We start from the raw sequence: 21,085 nt of genomic DNA, 5'->3' as shown, positions 1-21,085 counted from the left end.
ATGAAACTGCAGTCTGATCTAGTCTTTGTTATATTATAAAACTCTCTCTTTAGAATCTTATATTTTCATATATAATTCTCTCATGTTTGTTCTATATTAAACTCTTGTTTCTATAGATCATATATATCATTGTACAAACTAAACTATTTTTTTACAGGTCGTAGATTCTGAGCCAACTATAAAATTACCCAGTTAATTGCACTTATCCTTTAAGCCAATGTTAATATTGAGAAGAGAAACTGAAGCTATGGATAGACGGAAAAAACAAGAACTCCGCAACATTAGTTCAGATATTTCTACCAAAGGTAGTGTGGCCACAAATTGCGATTCCTACTGCTACTTATGCTTCTTTTAGTTCTTTCATCTACTTTTAGAAAGATTTCTTTAGTTTGTAGGACCACTTTCATGCCTACAGCATCACATCTTCCTCCCTGCATCTCCTTTAACTCCACCATCTTATCCTAATTCAAACAACATGACTCCTTTCTCCTCTTTTCCTTGCAAGTCCGTAAACCGCAAGTCAAGTCTTCCCGTAAACCAGAGCCAATCGGGAGGCAAGCGCCATCACCAAGTCTTCCCCCTCGTCTTCCTCGTTCCCTTTCTTTTTGGCTTCAATCCTTCGGTTCTGCGGGTTCTTACCCCCACCGGTGGTGACCGGAGTCGAGCGATGCAAGAACCACATCAAGCTTACCGCAGCCGTCTGAACCATGTCAGACGCGTTCTAAGATCGTTTTGCAAGGAGCCTCTTGCAAGCGACACGTGTCGTTTCGATGCACGAATCTAGAAGCATTTACCCTCCTCGATGTGAATGAATGTATGTTAAAAGAGTAAGAACTCGACGGACTCGACCACATCGAGAATGATACTGTCCGGATTTATCTTGCGTCTTATACTCCACAAAGACTCATTTGGCTCATCGTTACAATAAATAGCAATACCTTTCTTTTCCTTTTGATTAATATAACAATCATTGGACCGATGAGTATGAATGGCAGCATACTATGCAGGCCTCAGGGAAAAGTAACCCATGTAAGTGTGAATAGGATGCATGAGTTGGGTTGACTTCCACTCCGCCTCGCACATGCACCTACGCACTACCTGAAACCTAACTTGGTTGTGCCATTACGTGACGAAATAGTCAACTCCTCTCTCTCTCTCCTCCCCCACATGGGTTGGTTCATGAGGTGCTCCGGCATGTACTGCATACACGAAGTCTCACCTCTCACGCCACGCACGAGTCACAAGTCATCTCCCTTTCTGTATCCAACCACCACCGTCATACTATTCTCGCATATGGACATGTGTATACGTAGAACATGTGGTTGCGATCTCGTCATCTACCATCCGTCTGCGTCCATGATGTACGGGAGCCATGTGCTTGCAAACCCTCAGAAACTAACGACGAAAAGAATACTAGACAGAGCACAACACTTGGTTGACTTGATTAAGTTACTTATGGTTCCGTTTCTCTATGCTTCATAAGGTAGAATGTACGGTTACGTACACCGTTTCCGTCTTCGGGTGGAGGCGGCGCAAAAGGTGGCCAAGTGTAGCCGGCACCAGGCTGTACATTTTTGTACGAAGCTTGTTTGTATATAGCTTTGATTAAGCTTCACCAACTGGTAATAATTTGTTCCAGCGCGCAGGTCTTATAGTTGCGTGAAGTCAACGTAGACTAAACGCCCAACACGCCGTCAGGGTCGAAGAAGAAGAGCTCAGATTCGGCACTATATATAGGAATGAGGGAGGTGGGATGGTATGCATTAATATTCACAGCACCGAGGAGTTGTCTTCTTCGAACAAGTAGAGATGGAGAAGGCTGCACTACTGCTGCTGTTCCTCGCGTGGTTTGCCTCTGAGTTCAGAGCTCTGGGAGATGATTGGATTCCTGCCTCGGCAACCTTCTATGGAGGGGGTGATGCTTCCGGCACTATGGGTGGGTGACTCACACACTACGTTTGATGCTTGGGAGTTTGGTCTGCGCTCTAAGGTGGGTGTTCCATGGATGCAGGTGGAGCGTGTGGGTATCAGAACTTGTACAGCGACGGGTACGGCATCAAGAACACGGCACTGAGCACGGCGCTGTTCAACAACGGCGCCGCCTGCGGCGCGTGCTTCCAGATCGTGTGCGACTCGAGGAAGTCGCCGTGGTGCAAGAAGGGGACGCACATCACCGTCACCGCCACCAACTACTGCCCGCCCAACTACGACCTTCCCAGCGACAACGGCGGGTGGTGCAACCCGCCGCGGCAGCACTTCGACATGTCTCAGCCAGCCTGGGAGACCATCGCCGTCTACCGGGGCGGCATCGTTCCCGTCTACTACCGCAGGTGATTCCACGTCCGTGAACCAACCCCTCGAGGATCGGAGCTCTCAGGAACTCAGTCTCACGGGTTAATCGTGCGGTGTGGACTTGGCAGGGTCAAGTGTCGGAGGAGCGGAGGCATCAGGTTCACCATCAACGGGAAGAACTACTTCGAGCTGGTGCTGATCGCCAACGTGGGAGGGAGCGGCGTGGTCTCCGGCGCCTGGATCAAGGGGTCCGACACGCAGTGGATGGCCATGAGCAGGAACTGGGGCATGAACTGGCAGAGCAACGCGTACCTCACTGGTCAGAGCCTCTCCTTCCGGGTGCAAACCAGAGACGGCAAGGTCAAGACCGCCTACGATGTCGCGCCGGCGACTTGGAAGTTCGGCGACACCTACGCGTCCTCCATCCGGTTTTAGAAGATCGCGCTGTTCGACCTCTTCTCTACTTCCATGGTTGAAGGCTGTCATCTTCTCTGTGAAGGAACGAGTGGTTTGACTGTGTCCACCAACCTTCGATTGGATTCTATGTTTGTGTCTTTGCTTTGTCTATAAGTATAATCGACTCTATATATGTGCTCTCTCTCTCTCTCTCTCTCTCTCTCTCTCTCTCTCTCTCTCTCTCTCTCAAATATAGTCTACTGTTTTGGCTCCATAAGAATAGAGCTTCAGCTCTCAATGCCCTCCTCCTATATTGCATATTAAATGCCAATTTTGAATGCAATTAATTAACTATATATATATATATATATATATATACATACATATATATTCATAATTTTCACCAAAAATGTTAACCTTATCATTCGAATAGGTTGATGAATGTCTTTGTTGCTAAACCTAAATTGACGTGATAGATCTGCTTAATTGACATTGTCACTCCCTAATTGACTTGCTTTAGTAACGAAGTCTCGGTCGAAGACATTGACCACATTCCTTATTAGAGAGAAGAACAAAATGTATCTGATGGGAAAATAAATGCTAGTGATGTCTGACATAATCGAACCCGATTCGAGTCCTCCTCATCATGTATAAAAAAATCTGATGTGAACAAAAAGATGGTTTGAACATTCGCTCGGTAACTGAGGGGGGATTTGAAAACGTGTTTCATAATCGATCTACACGAAGAAGATTGAGACATTGTGTGTCACATCTCAAATTTATAAAAATAAATAAATTATAATTTTATAGTTCATAATTTATAAAAAAAAAAATTTAATCTTTGAATTCAAATTTTTTTATAATATTAAATAATTTTAACTAAAAAAATCACATCTTCCTAGTCAAACCCACAACCATACAAAAAAAAGTCTATCTCATGGAAACCTCATATCTATTATAAAATAGTAGGTTATTTTCAAAATTAATATATGATAAAAATACATCAATAACAAGAATCTCTTTAAAATCATAAAAATAATACTTAATATTAATAATATATATTAATAATTTAATATTAAATGATGATACATCTATTTATTATGAAACTATATAAAAATAATAATGATAATTCTTATATCATAAATAAAATCATGCATCAATCATACGATAATATATATAATAGTTAAATAACAAATACGTACATCATATAGAAAATCATTCCAACTGATAAAGAGAATCTATATCACACTCCTAACAATCGGATGGAGTGATATCTCTTATCGATTAAAATAGAAATATATTTCTCATAACAATGGATGGAGAAAACTATCTAACCATCATGTCATAAAATTCGCTACTCTATAAAGTAAATCACCATACTTGCTCTTACTTAATTAACTATGATCATTCATTTATGTTCTTATATTTATTTATACATGTATATAATAAATAGTATGATAAATTATTACGAGAGATCATGCTTCATATACAACTTGTCGGACTATATCCTTTGGTGATAAAATTTTTAAGTTTATCAAATCATAAAGATACGAGACATCAATCTCTCAATATTCATTAATGAACTGAAACCTAATTAAAATAGTCAATTGACTTAAACAAACTTAATTCAATTAGAAACTAATGGAAGCAACCTCAAATCCTTATAGAGTGAATCCTCAAATCTAATTTAGATTTGATTGATTTTAATTAGATTAAGTAGGCTTAAATCGATCATGTTGATTTAAATGCATCCTAAACCTATTTAAATTAATTAAACTTATCTAATTTAATCAACTAACGAGCTTAAATCAGAAAGAGAAAATTGAACTATACCATGCACATCACATATCATGTGCTAGTCTAGATCAAATTGATCCACCTAAGTATGGGATATGTCATGTCACATATGCCTATCACAAGTAGTTAGGTTGAGATACAATTGGTTGGATAAAGGGATAATGATGTATCTAGATCCAATCACATAGTTGGGTGGGCCTAGCTTTGCGGGCTAGGATGAATCTCATTAGTTGAGTTGAGTCTTACCACTAGACTATGTCATGTTTGGCTTGTAGATTAAGTCATACTTAGTTATATGAGTAACATCATACTTGGCTACATAAGTTAGGTCATGCTTAACCACACGAGTTGAGTTGTACCGTATCATATGCCATATCATATAAGTTAGGTTATGCCTAACTATATATACTCGGTCATATCTAGTCATACGGGTTAGACTTAGGCACATAGGCTTAATTATATTTAACTAGATACGGCTAGATTATACGTGATGACATATGTTAGATTGCACTAAGTAACATAAGTTAGGTTATACTTGGTTACAAGAACTATGTCATTTCTCACCACATGGGCTAACCATATCTAGCCACATGGGCAAAGCTAACCAATCAACTTAACTTAGGTTATACCATAATTTAACCATTCTTATTAAATTAAAATTTATCCTTTAAAAATAATTTAAATATATTATTAAATAATAATTAATCTTAAATATTTTTTTTATGAATTATGTAATTTGGATTCATGATTATAAATTTAAAACTAATTAGATAATAAAAATTGACATATAATTCCTTGAAACATAAATACATCTTATTAAATAAATTAAAACTATCATTAAATTAAAAAATAATTCTAACATCATAATTTAATGATCTTTATTTATTCATTAAAAGTTTTTAAAATTAAAATATTATTGTGCATCATATAAATTATAATAATTATAATATCAAAGATATTAAAATATGAATGAAAACTAGTAAGAAAATAATAAAGGATTCTAATTTTCTGTAAGGAATCTTCTTTTTAATCCTCCGAATGTCAGATGCGCTCTCATCAAAAGGTAAGTAATAATTTAATTTTTATTTTATTTTTATGTATAAAGATAGAATCATAATATTTATTTCTTATGGTTCACATGCAAAAATAAAATTTAAATTATTTACCTTTTAAAAATAACATCACTCATAAACAAATAATTAATAATTTAATTGATTGATAAGAAAAATAATAATTTAAATCACTTATTGGGAAATTGGCTCTCCATGTGGTTAAGAAAATCAATCTTAATTATTTCCTTAATCATACTACACAAAAATAAAAATTAATAATTTAAATAAAATAATATAATATTTATGATAATTTGATTTATGTTAAGAGAAAAAAATCATCAGTGCTTAGGCCAGTAAAACGGGATATAAGTTTTTACTATAAAGTCATTCACCTCGATTACTCTAACGAGTGATTTTTATTGTTGGATTAATTGGAAATAATATTTTAAGGTATTAACAGAATATTCCCATAAGCTTGGAGATGAAATCTCCCTTTTGTTATTGCATATGGCGTTGTGGTGATAGTTCTAACACTGACTCTTCTTCTTCTTCTTCTTCTTCTTCTTCTTCTTTGTGTGGGCTCGTGTTGGGCCAACAGGTAGCGCGGCAGAGGGAAGGAGATAAAGAAAGAGAGACTGCTTCGCCAGCGGCGGGGACGTGCCCGGCGCCGATGAAGGCGACGTCGAACGGGTCGTGGCAGGCCGACAACTCGCTGGACTGCGCGTTGCCGCTGGCCATCGTCCATATCTGCCTGGTGATCGCCATCACGAGGTCGCTTGCCTAAAGCCTGGGCTCTCCTTGTCCTCTTCATTTGCACCCGCTTGTTCATTGTGAAGGTCCCTCCGAGGGAGGCCTTCACGCAGGCCTTCCTCGTGAACACCAAGTGGCTCGTCGAGATCGTCGTCCTCAACATCGGCAAGGACCGCAAGCTACGCAAAACTTTCCCGCCGCGCTCTCTCCTACTAATGGCCGCACTACACTTGTTTTTTGGGCGCGACATGCGACTGCATTAATCGACAGGTGCTCGACGAGGAGCCGCTCGCCATCCTGGTTCTCATGGCTCTCTTCACCACCTTCGTCACTAAGGTCATCCTGGTTCTGAACGGTTGCCCGGAGTTGGGGCCGGTGGGGAGCTATCTGGCATCGTCCGGGTTCTCGACCACATCGTCGGTATTGGTGATCAAGCAGCACTTGCCGGACACACCCCGCCATGAGACTCACTCTGCTTTTTGTTTCATATGCAGGGTTTGCAGGGCTCGGCGTACTGCTTGCCTTCTCCAATGGCATGTAGATAAGCGTGAGCAGCGTATGACTACGTAGAGACAACGAGTATCGTTCTTTGTACGCAATCGCGAACTGCATCGACATCTTCTAGAAACTGCAGCCGTCGCTCTGCTGCCGTTGACAAACTATGCGGAGGAAGACAGCGGCAATTTGACTTTGACTACCAAAGGACGCGGGCGCGGAAGTGGGACTGGCTGAATCACCCTTGAAAGTTTTCATAGGTGATCCGGCGCATTGGTTTCGCCGTGTGTTATGAGAAGGTGACGTCACCCATGAAAAATGAGGGCGCCTATTGTGAATATCTCGCGTCGCGCGTGGCCCATTTCCGCGTGCTTTCGACCAAGCAATCAAACAGCAGCAGCGGCAGCGGCAGCGGCAGGTGGTCGCCTTGTTGGAGCTTCCTTCGAATTGAATCCTTACCCTCAATCCTGCATCTCTTTGCCCCAATAAAGCAAAAGGATAGAAAGGGCACCACCAAGCGCAAGCCGCTTCTATTCCTTTCCCCTCCCTCTCCGCCGTCTCCTCCCCTTTCCCTGCAGATCCTCGATCGCTCTTCTGCTCGAGGGCTCGACGCCATTCCCTTCGTGAAGAACTTGTACGAGGTAAGATATCTGGGCTTTTCGCTCTCTCTTTCCTTTTGTTGTTCCGTGACCTAGATATTGTCTCTGGATTAAAGTTAGGGAACGGATCTAAGCAGCAAAGAGTGATGCCCCGGTCTCGATTCCGCCAATGTATGCAGTCCTCCTCCTTTTATGATATGGATTCTTTGGTGGTCCAATCGCACGCTGTTCTTGGCAGGAGATTGAGTAAATGGGTCACGGAAAGTTAAAGAGCCAAGAGGATGTTACTTTCTTTGGTAACAGCAAGTCTTATCATCTACGAAGTTAGACGATGATGCATATCAATGCTTCGTAATAGCAATCGGGCACAGGACTAACTTGGTGTTGGTATGATTTAGGTTTCGTACCGATGTGGGGGTATAATCCATTGGACTAAGTGTTGTTACTATTGACGGCATTGAATGAAGCCCAGAGTTCAGGAATCTAAGCATGTACTTCATAAATTTTTTAGCTTGTTCATGGATCGAAATTGATTTAGAGGGTTAAAAGCTACTGCTGTTTGGTTAGCAGTGTATACAACAGATTGCCTTGAGTATCCAACATTGGTTTCATGTCTCATGCTCATGTGTTATGACCTTCTTAGTTGGTGTAGTTTAGTTCAGAAAAGATTATGCTGGAACAAAGGTAAAACCCTTTATCTTCTTGTAGTTTACTAGCAAATGACGTCTAGATATTGTGAGATAAGCTAGAAAAGATTATTAATGACAGTGATTATTTGTGAAAATGTTGGAATACGGATGTGTATGAGATCTGGAATGGAAAAGGTACTAGCTGTTCTTTTCCATTTGGTGGATGACTCGGAGGAAGAGTTCTTGGGAATTTTGGCTTGTCATTTACTTGGGAGAGAGAAAAGTTGGGATACAAGACAAAATAAAGAAGAAGATGACATGGAATGCTGGTCGGTTTTCTGTGAGGGTAACCATAGCGATCCAGTGACTCAAGAAGATGAGGGAGGCAGAGAGTCCACCAGTTCTAGATTACGAAATTACTAAAACCAACCCGATAAATTGACTAAAATAGCTAATCTGTCCATACGGAGGTGACTTTTAAATATGTATATGGATGGAAACACACCTGTAGCAGAATGAATTGGTAAATGCTTGTTGAATCTGATTAAAATCTGGCTAATGGAAAGTCTTTATAAAAGTCTTTTTAAGGCGAAAACGATTGTACATTAATATAGTGTAACATACTTAGACTTTCAAATCTTTTATCCATTTGCCTGAAACTACTTATGTGATGGTGGAATTCCTTTTTGGCATAGACCATATCTTCTTTATCTTACTTACTCAAATTATCATGCTATAGCTGGGTTCTTACAAATTCAATCATGTATGATTTGAGTTCTGCCTAGTCATTGTTAAAACATAGGTCACAAGTCATTTAGTTTTTGTTTGCAAAATGAGTGAACTGGGTCTACTGTCTGCCACTAGCATAATCTTTGAGAGTACACCTTAATTATTTGCCTTTGCCTTCCTTTTGTTGCAGTGGTTTTGTTACCTGCTACTCTTTTTTGTAAACTATTGGTTGTGATCTGCTATCCCCTATGAATTCTTGAGCAGGGTGAATAAAGGTTGTGGCAGTAATGATGTTCAACTTTATTGTCTTCTTCATGCCTGTCTTCTTCATACAGTAAAGTAGAAGGTGTTCTACTTTATTGTTTCCTTAGTCTTTTAGATTACTTTGAATATTTTGGATCATGCACATTTTTTCTAGACTTGACTTTTGGCATATTGAATTAACAAATTGAAGATAAATCTTTCTTCTTAAGTTTTAACATGCTTGGCTTTGACTCTTTAATAAGGATTTTTTTTGAGGTGGAAGTACTATATCTTTTGCCACTGCAGTATTCGATTCCTTTCCTGTATTCTTATGCTCACTAGTTGAGTTCTAATTATGTTGCATGACCATACAAATGCATTTCTGTGTGTTGTTTATGGTAGTTTTCTTGAAAATAATACTTGCCATATTTCCTTTGCTAGCACAAGGATCAAATCTATGTTGAAGTCTCAGAAAAGCATAAACAGTTGTGGAAGATGTAACCAATCAACTTGCTATTGTTGTTGTACAAACTGTATCCTAGTCATTCTTTGCATCATGTTATATGTGCACATGTCAGGGTAATTTAACTTTCTTCTGGTGCTTCTGCTTTGTCTAAAAGATTCTGTGGAATTCCACGGAAGATGTCAAGTTCATCTGAGATGTCAGGGAAGAATGTTGAGACTTCCGAGCTACAGACAATGGAAGATGAGCATGCAAGACTGGTGTTGCCAAGTGAATCAAGAATATCCAATTTTGACCCTCAACAGGTAGTTGAAAAAGCTACTTCGAGATCGTACATCTGGTGGATGAAAATTCTCTTTTTCTGCTTTCTGTTGGTGGTACTTAGTTTCGTCTTCGTCAAATGGGGATTACCGTTTGCTTTGGAGAAGGTAATGTCAATTATCTTCAGCTATATTATTTGTTCTGCTATACGTTCTAGTCTTCTGAATACAAGTGTAGGTTACTAATTTTGTTGTTCTTGCAATTGCTGTGAGCAGATCCTTTTTCTATGCTTATCTCATGCTATTTCTGTAGAAAATCTTATGCAAGCCACAATTAGATATACAAACATGAGGACTGTCATGCATGTCAGGCATGTGTCAGCACAAGCTGAAACATATTTTGCCAAAAACACATTGTTGGCATCATGTCAAGTGCCAACATATGGCTATGACAAATTACTGACCAACATACATGATGATTCACATAGCATGGAATCATATCATGCCCAGTAGGTATCAACACACCCCTGTGCCACAATATGGCAATCTTTGTACATGTTTATCATGAGTTGTTGGCCAGGTCTTGAAAAGTTTATTCCTAAATTTGCTCGGTAACTCTTTATTTGTTGATGTATTTGATGTTCCATTTTGGACTAGAGAGTTCTTTGGTCACACATATTTCATCTTGTAATTGGTTGCTTGGTGGCATGCTCTGCTGTGTCATATGCCCTTTTTTTTGCAGTAGAGTAATGTTTGTAGCTTGATCTCAACTGGACAATCCAAGCCTAACATAACATTAGCTTTGCCCACAAATAAGTATACCCATAAATTGCTATTTCGATGAGCATAGGTATCTGTATACCACCTTGTTATAGTTCACATCTGATGTGAGATTACCGAGGGTGCTAATCTCTTGCATACAAATCCATATCAGTCTTTTCAGAGACAAATATTGGTAGCTCCACCTCATCAGTGTTTGCTCCCTGGACATATTAGTTGTCACATTAGCTCTGATACTGCAATTATCTCAACTTGTGTACCAAAATATTTTGGTTCTGCTTCTTAAAAGAATTCAAAAGTTACTTGTTTAAGGGATGGATATCAACTCAAATATGATCTTATGTCATTGCCACTTGAAACGATCGACTATTTCGACATACATGCATGCTCTACATGGTATTATATCTTTAGAAACTGGAGAAAAATTGATAACTTCATTCATATTGACAATTCAGTGATCAATTGAACTACTCTGCAGGTTCTCCTGCCAATTATGGAGTGGGAAGCAACTGCTTTTGGGCGGCCTGTTCTTGCTTTGGTACTCATTGGATCCTTAGCTTTGTTCCCAGTTTTGTTAATTCCTTCTGGGCCATCCATGTGGCTGGCTGGAATGATATTTGGATATGGTCTTGGATTTCTTATAATTATGGTAGGAACTACCATAGGCATGGTGTTGCCTTATTTTATTGGCTTACTGTTTCGTGAACGGATACATGTAAGACCTCTGAACTGAATGTCCACTTTTATCCGTGCAGACCAACCCCCAGTGAATCTTCATTTTGTTGTGACTTTTCTTTTTTTTTTTATTAATTGTGACAGGAATGGTTGAATAAATGGCCTCAGCAGACTGCTATACTTAGGCTGGCTGGGGAGGGAAGCTGGTTTCATCAATTTCGAGTCGTTGCGCTCTTTAGAATTTCACCATTTCCATACACAATCTTCAACTATGCAGTAGTAGTGACATGTATAAAATTTGGTCCTTATCTCAGTGGCTCTATCGCTGGAATGATACCTGAAGCTTTCATCTATATTTATAGGTTAGTAAATCTGCCCGGCTGGTAATATGGTTATGATGTCAAACAAACAACTATAGGAGTCATGACAAATCATCATGATGCCCCATATTTGTTCTCCTTTTTGTTCTTCTTGCAGATAGATCGAGTATTTGCTTAACCTCTGATTCAAAACCAGAATGAGTTTTAGTTATATTTTAAAGGGTTGAGGATGTGAAACATCTAATGATCAGTACCTTATGCCTAATTTCGATTAGTCCTAACATACCATCATCTTGACATTGTCTTTATGTTTTCTGTTTCCACAGAATCATTTGTTTCTCCTCCTCATAAGGTTTATGACTATTTGGAGAATTATGGCTAAATACTAAACCTCTCTTCCTGCTTTTCTTTTGGTGCAGTGGACGGTTGATACACACACTGGCAAATATGAACTATGGGAATTATACCATGACACCGGTGGAGATAGTTTACAACATCATATCCTTTGTCATCGCCATTGCAATCACAATTGCCTTCACAGTATATGCAAGGCGAGCTTTGGGTGATCTCCGAAAGGTAGAAAGCAGCATTAGTGGGGGCGACAACCTGAATGGTAGTTCAATTGAACTTGAAAAGCTACCACAAGAAAGACTAAGCATACATTCTTCATCAATCAGTGATGTATGGCATAACAAAGCTACATGCTCTTGAAGGTACAGATATAAGAGGAGGACTTGGCGGACTGACCCGCAATCTTTATCAGCGGAGTCAGGAGAAAGTTATACATGGTAACTTTTGCTCGACGATTTTTTTCCCTTTTTTTCCAGCTTTTGTATAGATGGTGCACTGCAATTTTTTTGCTTAAAATGAAAATTGCATTCCTCTTGAATTGCTGTACGGTACATGTGTCGCTTATTGAGTCAGGAGTCCAAAAGAACATTCAAACCACTGAGGGTTCAATTGAGCAGATTGCAGTATGAAATTTCCCTCCATGTGTTAAGCTATTCTTTTTTTGTGATTACCAGTTTTACCTCTAACCATAGTTCACAGACAATAGTGCAGGTATACGATGAACGGACGCATTGTTGAGAAGGTTTGTTCTACATGTCGCGCTCGGGTAATTTCTTTCACTTGACTTGTTAACTATGCACACTAAGAACAATCTGTTCATTGCTTATTAGCTTGCAACAGCATCTTTGCGGTCATGGTGTTTGATTCTTATTGCTCAACATGATCCATCATGTCTAAAGCAGGCAGGACCGGACTCGTACGTTAGCTCAATCAGTGAGATTAGAAAGCTGAGCAACCTGCGTTGTTTCTACCAACTAAAAGCACAGAAGTGGGGGATGGCCTCATGGCGCACTCAGGTCATGGAAGCACCACCTACTCGTGATTCCCTTTTTGTGATGGTTAGACACATTGGCCATTTACGTTGGAAACTTCTAATACTGCCGACAAGGAAATAGCAAGTTGTCCGTGGTATTATGATATCACATGAAAGAGACATCAGCAGCTCTTTTATTGGGAGGCGGCGGTGGCGGTGGCGGTGGTGGTGGTTGAAACCGCCTTTTGTTTCGCATGAGTCGACAAGCTTAAGCTTGCTGTATTCCAATTCTATAATTCCACGAGTGTGATTAAGACGCAAGCTGATGCAGGCGAACGATAAGAGAAAAAATAATAAGAAAAAAATCAGATAATTATAATATTTTCTTTGATAAATGATAAAGGGCGAAGGTGATAAACTGTAAGGTTTTTATCAATTAAACCAGTCAACACTTTCAATAATTATAATATTGGTTCAAGATGATGAGAGATCTCATATCTCGTAAATATGATTTCATATCAATCGTATATCATATGAGAAAATAACTCAATTTATTAATCTCATAAACAAGAAATTATTAATTAAAAATAAAAATATATTTTGTCTCTTTTAGAAGATAAAATATATTTTAAATAGCTTGATAATCTTTCTTTTTTTCGTTGTGTTCTTTTCTATTCATAATTAATCTAAAAAAATAAGAAATATTTTATGGTATTATTAATTCAGTGATAATAATAATAATAATAATAATAATAATAATAATAATAAAACACACCGTGCAGAAGCTGCGCATACGGCACGATTTGGACGGAGTCTTGTCGTTCCACCGTGTTATTTGGTCTCGTAGCTAATCAATCCCCATCACGATTGACATGTTGGATGAGGTCGACTCCTCGATCGCATCATCACCCGAGACTGTATCAAACACGTACAAGAAGAGATCACTGGGATCTCGATGGTTGTTGAACCATATTTTCCAACCTCGATTCCGAGACAGCGACGCTCAAACATGTCAAGAACACAAAGCTCCCATGTAAAGGATTTACCAGAGTCCAGTTTCTATGTCAATCGAGTCCAGTTTACATCGCAATAACGATGCGCCCAAAGGCCTGCAGCAACAAATCCGAGGAAGGAAGGAAGAGAGATGAAGCTTTCTCTCTGGTTTTACCTGCGAACATCTCTCTGCCCGAGCCGTCTACACTTTTTGCGCCGATGATGCTCCAAGTCTCGGAAGCGACGAGGAAGAAGAGGTAATCCGAGATCGCTACTTGCTTTCGGATCGGTGTACCATTTACTTGTCTGGAACGAACTGCTTGTTCTGGGAAGCAATTAAGCGAGGCCAGCATGGGTTGGCCTGTCATGTCCTTGCAGCTGTTGATTTCAACCTAGATGTGGCCTCCTTCGACGACAGCTCATTGTTGTAATGGATTATTCGCTTGTAGTTCTTCGAATTTTCATATTATATACAAATATTTAGTTCCAAATAAATAAAATATTATTTTATTATTTATTTTTTTAAATATTATAAATAATAATAATAAGAGTAATTTATAAATAGTAACGCCTACTTCTAATATATATATATATATATTTATTTATTTATTTGTGCCTCCCAACCCAATGAGTAAATAACCATACAGAATACATGTCGCTCATCGGCGGATGTCTCCTTAATTCTGATCCTTAATGATATGTCTCCATGTGCATAAACTAAAATACAAGCATCGTCCAAACGGAGGCGACACCGTTGCGGGCCCGACAAGACAGCTTGTCTTGGACACGCGTCCGCATTCCATTCCCTCCATTCTCCATTCCTATTGGCGGTATCCGTTTGGGTAACGCTTATAGGCGGAAGTTAATGAAACCGAAGCAGAAGAATGGTGGCTGCTTAGCTTTGGTGCGTCGTCTTCGCTGGGCAAACCAACACGGCGGCGACCGATTCCCACTCGGTGCGTAGGAAGTCCTTCTCCAACAGCGACGTCATATCCTGTCTACGCCCGCTCTCTTCTCCCCCACCCCCGCGGCCCCACCTACCCGATCATGCTCCGATCGGTGTTCTCTTGATGCCTTCTCCTCTCCTCCGCCGCGGCCGCAGTCCCTTCGATTCCGTGCAGGGGAATAGAAGTAGCAGCAGGGGGAGCATCCACGATGGCTTCGATCCGCCGCGCCCCCTTTGCCGCCGTCCGTGATCGCCCCCCGAAGGGCCAGTCGTTGCTCGGCCGGCCTGCGCAATCCTCCCCCTCTCTGCTCCATGGCCTACGATGCCTCCTCGGCGGCTTGCCCGCCCGTAGAGGCCCCTGGCGCCGGTCCTTCCTCCGCGCCCTCCTCTTCGCCTTCCTCGTTGGCTTCTTCTGGGGCCTCTTCTCCTTCCCCGACCTCGACGACGCCGGCGGCCTCGCGCCGCCCCATGGCTTCTTCTTCGACCCCGTCCGCTCCGCGAACGCCACCGCCGCTGAGGAGCCGGCGGATCCTTTCAGCAAGCTGTTGATCATCGTGACCCCCACATACAACAGGGCCTCCCAGGGGTACCACTTGAACCGCCTTGCCCACACGCTGAAGCTCGTTCCCCCGCCTCTCCTCTGGATTGTCGTCGAGACGAAGACGGCCACCCTCGAGACCGCCGACATACTCATGAGGTCCGGCGTCATGTACAGGCACCTCGTCTGCCGCAAGAACACTAGCGTCAGCCTCCACAGAGACGTCCGCCAGCGCCACACCGCACTCAAGCACATCAGGCACCATCGCCTGGACGGCATCGTGTACTTTGCTGACGACGACAACGTGTACTCCCTCGACCTCTTCGAGCGATTGAGACGGATCAGGTACTCAATCCTAACAAAGCTGTTTCATTGTTCTTCCAGCGTAATCTGCCATAATAGTAATTCTAGTTCTTTCCAGATGCCGCCTTCAATGTTATGACATGATGAATTAGATGCAGTGCTCAGTAATTGCCCCAAACTTTTACTAACCCTAGTAAGCTAGTCGAATTTGCACTTGCTTATCGAGGATGAAGCCCCATAATCAAATTGGGCTAAAAAGATCATTTTTCTTACACGGCAAGAAAGAGGAAATGTTACCAAATGTAACATGTTGCCGAATTCATAATTGCCTTATTATTTTCTGAGGTAGACAAATTATTGCCTACCGTAAGAACCATATGTTTCTTGCGATTCCAATGCTCAAAGTACATGCATTTTTAACAGAAAACAACAATTGACTATTATGGGCAAGTGCTGAACCCTTCAAATACTTTACATTTCGGCACAATTGCTTTGCTTATCCAAAAATAACAGTACAGGTGGATCCTAAACTTAATGGTTGTAGTTATCGGTCATCGTTGCTTTGCAGTAAACCTGTTCTCTATGTCTGTTAATTTCTTGGGGTTGAATCACTTGTTCTGTAGATCATACAAGTGGGGAAGTTTGATGTATCATCGTATGTTTCCTGTCAATGGTGGAGAGCTTCATTTATTTGCTCTGAAGTTACTACTCATCAATCCGCTACTAAATTAGCCTTCGTTTCTAACTACATGAATTACTTCTGCCTGAACAAAGGTTTATATTTGTGCCTGTAGGAGATTTGGCACTTGGCCTGTGGCGATGCTTTCTCAAAGCAAAAATAAGGCAATTCTCGAAGGCCCAGTATGCAGTGGAGGTCGAGTGATTGGATGGCACACGAATGAAAAGGGCAACAATCTCCGGAGATTTCATGTTGATATGTCAGGTTTTGCATTCAACAGCACTGTACTATGGAATCCTAAGAGGTGGATGTACCCAAAAGATGCCATTGAGCTTCTGGACACAGTGTCAGAAGGTTTTGTGGTACGCCTTTTCTTTCATTTTTCACATGTGGTTTTTTACTTGCTAAATAAATACTTTTTTTTTTTCTTGTGGCTTCTGTTGAGTTGAAAATTTTTAAGCTATTTTTATATGAAATCCTAGCATCAAAGATCCAGCTTTTGCAACCTTTCAGCCTGTTTAGGCCATCTATCTTATTTAACTTCTGTTGGTAGGTAAACTTCCATCCTTTTCTACAGTACTGTGATATATATTGAAAGGTTTAAGTGTTCTTACATTTTAGTGGTTATAATTCATAAGTAAGCAACCCCGTTTTGAACCATTAAAGATTTCACATAATGGTCGTGGTAAAACCAAAGTCAAAGAAGCTAATCCTCGTTCTTATCGGAGTTTATTTTCAACATAGTCTCCTACTTTGGTTAGATTAGTTGTTATTTCTCCTCCACTATTGCATACTATTTGCCATTTGCCAAATCCATTTTTTAAATCATAATGTCTGCAGGATACAGGATTTATTGAACACATAGTCGAGGATGAACACCAAATGGAAGGCTTACCTGATGATTGCTCGAGGATTATGAATTGGCGTATGCATTTGGAAGCTAAAAATCGTGTTTATCCTAGGGGATGGCAAACCTCAAAGAATCTTGATGCTATCATTCCTTTGAAATAGGAATTGTATTTTTTCAAAGGTACCTACCTTTGTCTTGACTCTTTAATTTTTTGGTTATTCAACTCATTAATTCTTTGTTTTATGACTATTGTGTTGTTTCTGAAGGTATTGGGCCCTAAATTACTGTTCATCCAATATTTGTCTTTTTTAAAATGTCCACAAGATCTGTGCCATGACGGTAATAATTTCATTTACTTAGTTGGATATCAATTATTTTAAATTATTAAACAAGATATACATATGATAATGTTTTGACATTTATGTTTATACCAATATATAGCATCGATAACTAGGCTTGTCCTTTATTTGTTTGCCCATTTATAATGATCTCAAAAGTAAAATGAAACAATTTAAACAGATTCAAGCACATATTGGTATCTTAATTTCTCAAAGTGTTCCAGAGTTGTGAAAAAAAAGAAGAAGCAACAGTATCGAAAATTAGGTTCTTTTCAAGGTTTGCAGGAATGGTGGTGATCGGGCTCAGATCGATCGATCTACTATAGCAAACATGTTATATGATGAGTGAAAAGAAGTGAACAATATGCCCATTGCATTTGACACTCATTTTCTATGGGTTGCTTTAACTTTCATGTTTACAAAGACATCATCTTACATGCGCAGTTAGGTGATTCAAGGGAGGAGACAGACCGCTGCAGTACCGAGCTTTGAAGTTGGAGGGAGCCATTCTGCTTCACAGCAGGGCATCTGCTCATGGTGCCGCCATTAACATTGCATTTAATTTGTATTCGTTATTCTTTGAGAGGACCATCCTGGGTTTTCTACAGGTCCCCCAATGTGTACTAGGCGTAAATAACATTTGCTGAAGAGGCACATCATAGAAGAGTGATTGCATTTACAAGAAGCTATCTTAGCATTGATTCTATGGTTAGTATTCTGACTTAGAGTAGACGTTTCTGCAGGCGTTCAAATTTGATTGATGAATGATGAATAGTAAGGCGTTTTGATTGGAAAACAAATGTGGAATATGTAATTGTTGAATGATGAATAATAACACAAATGTGGAATGTGTCAATGTTGTATGATGAATAATAACGCCTTCAGTATGTCTACACAAAGATACGATAATACAAAAATAAAATTTAAATTTTGTTAAACGATATAAAATTAGAAAATATTTTGAAAAAAAATACGAAATTTATAACACAAGTCCTGATTTTTTTAAAATAATATTTAATGTATATACTAACTAAAATTCATGTTGAAATGTATTTAAATTATTTTATAACTTTTAGATGTTTTAAAGCCAAAATTTGAATTTTATTTTTCGATTTTGTCTTTTTAATACATATATATATATATATATATATATATATATATATATATATATATATATATATATATATATATATATATATATATATATATATATATATATATATATATATATATATATATATATATATATATATATATATATATATATAGTCCTATCCCACGAACGCTTATAAATAGGATCACGTGCGTTGCACGAGGGTGCTGGGTCGCGTATTATCAACGCACGACGCCGTCGGCTCCGACATTCCTCTCCCGTAGCGACTTCATCTCGTCCAAACCCTATAAATTTTCTTGATCTTGATCGAGAGAGATAGAGGCGAAGAAGGGGAAGGTGGGAGGAGGAAGAGGAGGGAAGAGATGGAGGGCTGGGATCCGAGCACGAAGTCGGCTTTGACGCAGATCCCGCTGCTGTCGACGCGGGCGGGCCCGCGAGACGGGGCGGCGTGGACGCAGCGGTTGAAGGAGGAGTACCGCGCCCTGATCGCCTACACCACCATGAACAAGTCCCACGACAACGACTGGTTCCGCATCTCCGCCGCCAACCCCGAGGGCACCCGCTGGTCCGGCACCTGCTGGTACGTCCACAACCTCCGCCGCTACGAGTTCGCTCTCCAGTTCGACATCCCCGTCACATACCCCGCCACCGCCCCCGAGATCGAGCTCCCCCAGCTCGACGGCAAGACCCACAAGATGTACAGGGGAGGCAAGATCTGCCTCACCGTTCACTTCAAGCCCCTTTGGGCCAAGAACTGGTAAAGAACTTGATTTACCCTCCCTTCTTCTCCCTCCTGATCGCGATTCATCGGTACCTCCTATTTCTTTTGGCTTGGTGAATGATCTATTTGTTGATTCACAGTCCTAGGTTTGGAATTGCGCATGCCCTTTGCCTGGGCCTCGCGCCGTGGCTCGCCGCCGAGGTGCCGATTCTTGTGGACACCGGCGTGCTGAAGCACAAAGATGACGAGTCCACCTCAACCTGAAGCATTTTAGAACAAATTGTGATATCTATCTACGGATTGTGATATATCTGACTGGTTACCAGCAAATTGATTTAGAATGTCTTATGCTGATCATAATCCTTTTGTGATTTCTTGGTGGTGAAAGTGTTTAATAAATTTAATGCTTTGTGATAAATTATTATTATTTTTCAGTGAATGCCTTCTGAAACAAGTTATATCATTCTTCTTTTTTAAGGTCTATTATAATTGTTTTTCCATAGGCATACTATAATCTTCAAGTACCATGATCAAACCATTTTGATCAAGAACCTCGATAGTGATGCAGCTATAACAAATCAATATGTACGAAGATATTTTTAATCTAATGAGAATGTTTGATGCAACCAATTTTTCTCATGTATATGCGATCAACTGGATGGTCAGGTTTGCTATGACTTTTAAGTCCATTTTTTGTGGCACAGATTGATACTTAAAGCTCTTTCTGATTGTCTATCCTGAAGTAAGGGGAGTATTTTGTTATAGATATTTGAATTACCATAGTTTTAATTTTTAGAATTCAAACAATATTAATTTTCTCAAAAATTAGAACTTTGTTGATACAAAGTCCTATAACAAAATCCTCCTGTGATATGAGAGAAGACAATCCCTTTACATCTATAATCTCAAAAACATTGTTGTTCACTTTGTTTGCCTCTCAATGTACATGAGATAAGTTGATTATATAAAATATTCTTATCAGGTCAAAAAATTGTCTTTATACACATTTATTTGTTATCGCGTTATAATTTCATGTGATTTACTACTCTTACAACATAAGCCGCATCACACTTTGCACGCAGCTTAGAAATCATTTCCGCTATAGCAACTTGGAGACCTTCCCTCGTATCAATTGCTTCACAGTGCTTATTGTTGCTCTCTGGCACATATTTGCTACCATTGATTAAACAATCACCATTAGCTCTCTGGCACATATTTGCCACCAAAGATTAAACAATCACCATTAGAGTTTCTGAGTAAACGCCTTACTCCTCAGCCATTAGAGTTTCTGATCGAATGCCTTACTCCTCAGCCATCAGAGTTTCTGATCGAATGCCTTACAACTTGATCGCTTTCAATGTGAGGATAAGCCCCACTATCTCTCACCTAACCCTTCAGACTTGTGACTTGCGGGGTTTATTGTATCTTAAATCATAAGCAATGGCCTTATAGGACACACCATATAGCTCTATTTTAGTCTGAGTGACCCTCGTATCATTCCTAGTTTTCCATATCAGTGTGAGATCAAGCCCCTCCATCCATTTTCAGTTTAAGCCATCCATAATATGGTCTTACCCACTTGACCAACATTTGATTCGTCTCTCACCCAACCCAGGGTTTATTGTCGGGAAAATATCTCTATGGCTATACCAAATAATTGGTATATATCGTGGTTTACTATTATACGAGAGTTTAACACTTTGATCAAATCCTCTTTGACGACATCCTGTTGTATAGGTTTTCTTGAAGCAGTAAAAAAGTCAGCGATAGTGTTGCCCCTTCTGCTCGGTTAACATGTT

General features: G+C 39.9%; 4 protein-coding genes across 4 annotated transcripts; all 4 read left to right on the top strand.

Moving 5' to 3' along the window:
• Window positions 1-1,775: 1,775 nt before the first annotated feature.
• Window positions 1,776-2,848, top strand: LOC135597658 (expansin-A8-like). The gene is made up of 3 exons (XM_065090913.1): window positions 1,776-1,936; window positions 2,012-2,330; window positions 2,421-2,848. The coding sequence occupies exons 1-3, from the start codon at window positions 1,810-1,812 to the stop codon at window positions 2,725-2,727; spliced, it is 753 nt and encodes a 250-aa protein (XP_064946985.1). The 5' UTR covers window positions 1,776-1,809; the 3' UTR covers window positions 2,728-2,848.
• Window positions 2,849-6,207: 3,359 nt separating this feature from the next.
• LOC135586226 (uncharacterized) lies at window positions 6,208-12,428 on the top strand. The gene is made up of 10 exons (XM_065088537.1): window positions 6,208-6,291; window positions 6,374-6,505; window positions 6,558-6,707; window positions 7,043-7,423; window positions 9,424-9,479; window positions 9,603-9,873; window positions 10,964-11,200; window positions 11,305-11,522; window positions 11,900-12,093; window positions 12,194-12,428. The coding sequence occupies exons 1-10, from the start codon at window positions 6,208-6,210 to the stop codon at window positions 12,316-12,318; spliced, it is 1,848 nt and encodes a 615-aa protein (XP_064944609.1). The 3' UTR covers window positions 12,319-12,428.
• Window positions 12,429-14,669: 2,241 nt separating this feature from the next.
• On the top strand, window positions 14,670-18,307 carry LOC135597656 (probable beta-1,4-xylosyltransferase IRX9H). The gene is made up of 4 exons (XM_065090911.1): window positions 14,670-15,626; window positions 16,379-16,625; window positions 17,104-17,293; window positions 17,896-18,307. The coding sequence occupies exons 1-3, from the start codon at window positions 14,953-14,955 to the stop codon at window positions 17,272-17,274; spliced, it is 1,092 nt and encodes a 363-aa protein (XP_064946983.1). The 5' UTR covers window positions 14,670-14,952; the 3' UTR covers window positions 17,275-17,293; window positions 17,896-18,307.
• Window positions 18,308-18,812: 505 nt separating this feature from the next.
• On the top strand, window positions 18,813-19,749 carry LOC135596661 (ubiquitin-fold modifier-conjugating enzyme 1-like). The gene is made up of 2 exons (XM_065088724.1): window positions 18,813-19,322; window positions 19,427-19,749. The coding sequence occupies exons 1-2, from the start codon at window positions 18,928-18,930 to the stop codon at window positions 19,548-19,550; spliced, it is 519 nt and encodes a 172-aa protein (XP_064944796.1). The 5' UTR covers window positions 18,813-18,927; the 3' UTR covers window positions 19,551-19,749.
• Window positions 19,750-21,085: the final 1,336 nt, after the last annotated feature.

This window comes from Musa acuminata, chromosome BXJ1-11 (genome assembly GCF_036884655.1).
Source record: "Musa acuminata AAA Group cultivar baxijiao chromosome BXJ1-11, Cavendish_Baxijiao_AAA, whole genome shotgun sequence".
NCBI classification, from domain to species: Eukaryota; Viridiplantae; Streptophyta; class Magnoliopsida; order Zingiberales; family Musaceae; genus Musa; species Musa acuminata.
The sequence above is the reverse complement of the archived record's forward strand: the minus strand, read 5'-3'. Positions and strand labels throughout refer to the sequence as shown.

Coding starts and splice junctions, on each gene's coding strand:
- LOC135597658 (XM_065090913.1), top strand. CDS start 1,810: ATGGAGAAGGCTGCACTACTGCTGCTGTTCCTCGCGTGGTTTGCCTCT. Junction 1,937..2,011: donor TGATGCTTCCGGCACTATGG/GTGGGTGACTCA, acceptor CCATGGATGCAG/GTGGAGCGTGTGGGTATCAG. Junction 2,331..2,420: donor GTTCCCGTCTACTACCGCAG/GTGATTCCACGT, acceptor TGGACTTGGCAG/GGTCAAGTGTCGGAGGAGCG.
- LOC135586226 (XM_065088537.1), top strand. CDS start 6,208: ATGAAGGCGACGTCGAACGGGTCGTGGCAGGCCGACAACTCGCTGGAC. Junction 6,292..6,373: donor CCATCGTCCATATCTGCCTG/GTGATCGCCATC, acceptor TTCATTGTGAAG/GTCCCTCCGAGGGAGGCCTT. Junction 7,424..9,423: donor TCGTGAAGAACTTGTACGAG/GTAAGATATCTG, acceptor TTCCTTTGCTAG/CACAAGGATCAAATCTATGT.
- LOC135597656 (XM_065090911.1), top strand. CDS start 14,953: ATGGCTTCGATCCGCCGCGCCCCCTTTGCCGCCGTCCGTGATCGCCCC. Junction 15,627..16,378: donor GAGCGATTGAGACGGATCAG/GTACTCAATCCT, acceptor TTGTGCCTGTAG/GAGATTTGGCACTTGGCCTG. Junction 16,626..17,103: donor CAGTGTCAGAAGGTTTTGTG/GTACGCCTTTTC, acceptor TAATGTCTGCAG/GATACAGGATTTATTGAACA.
- LOC135596661 (XM_065088724.1), top strand. CDS start 18,928: ATGGAGGGCTGGGATCCGAGCACGAAGTCGGCTTTGACGCAGATCCCG. Junction 19,323..19,426: donor CCCCTTTGGGCCAAGAACTG/GTAAAGAACTTG, acceptor GTTGATTCACAG/TCCTAGGTTTGGAATTGCGC.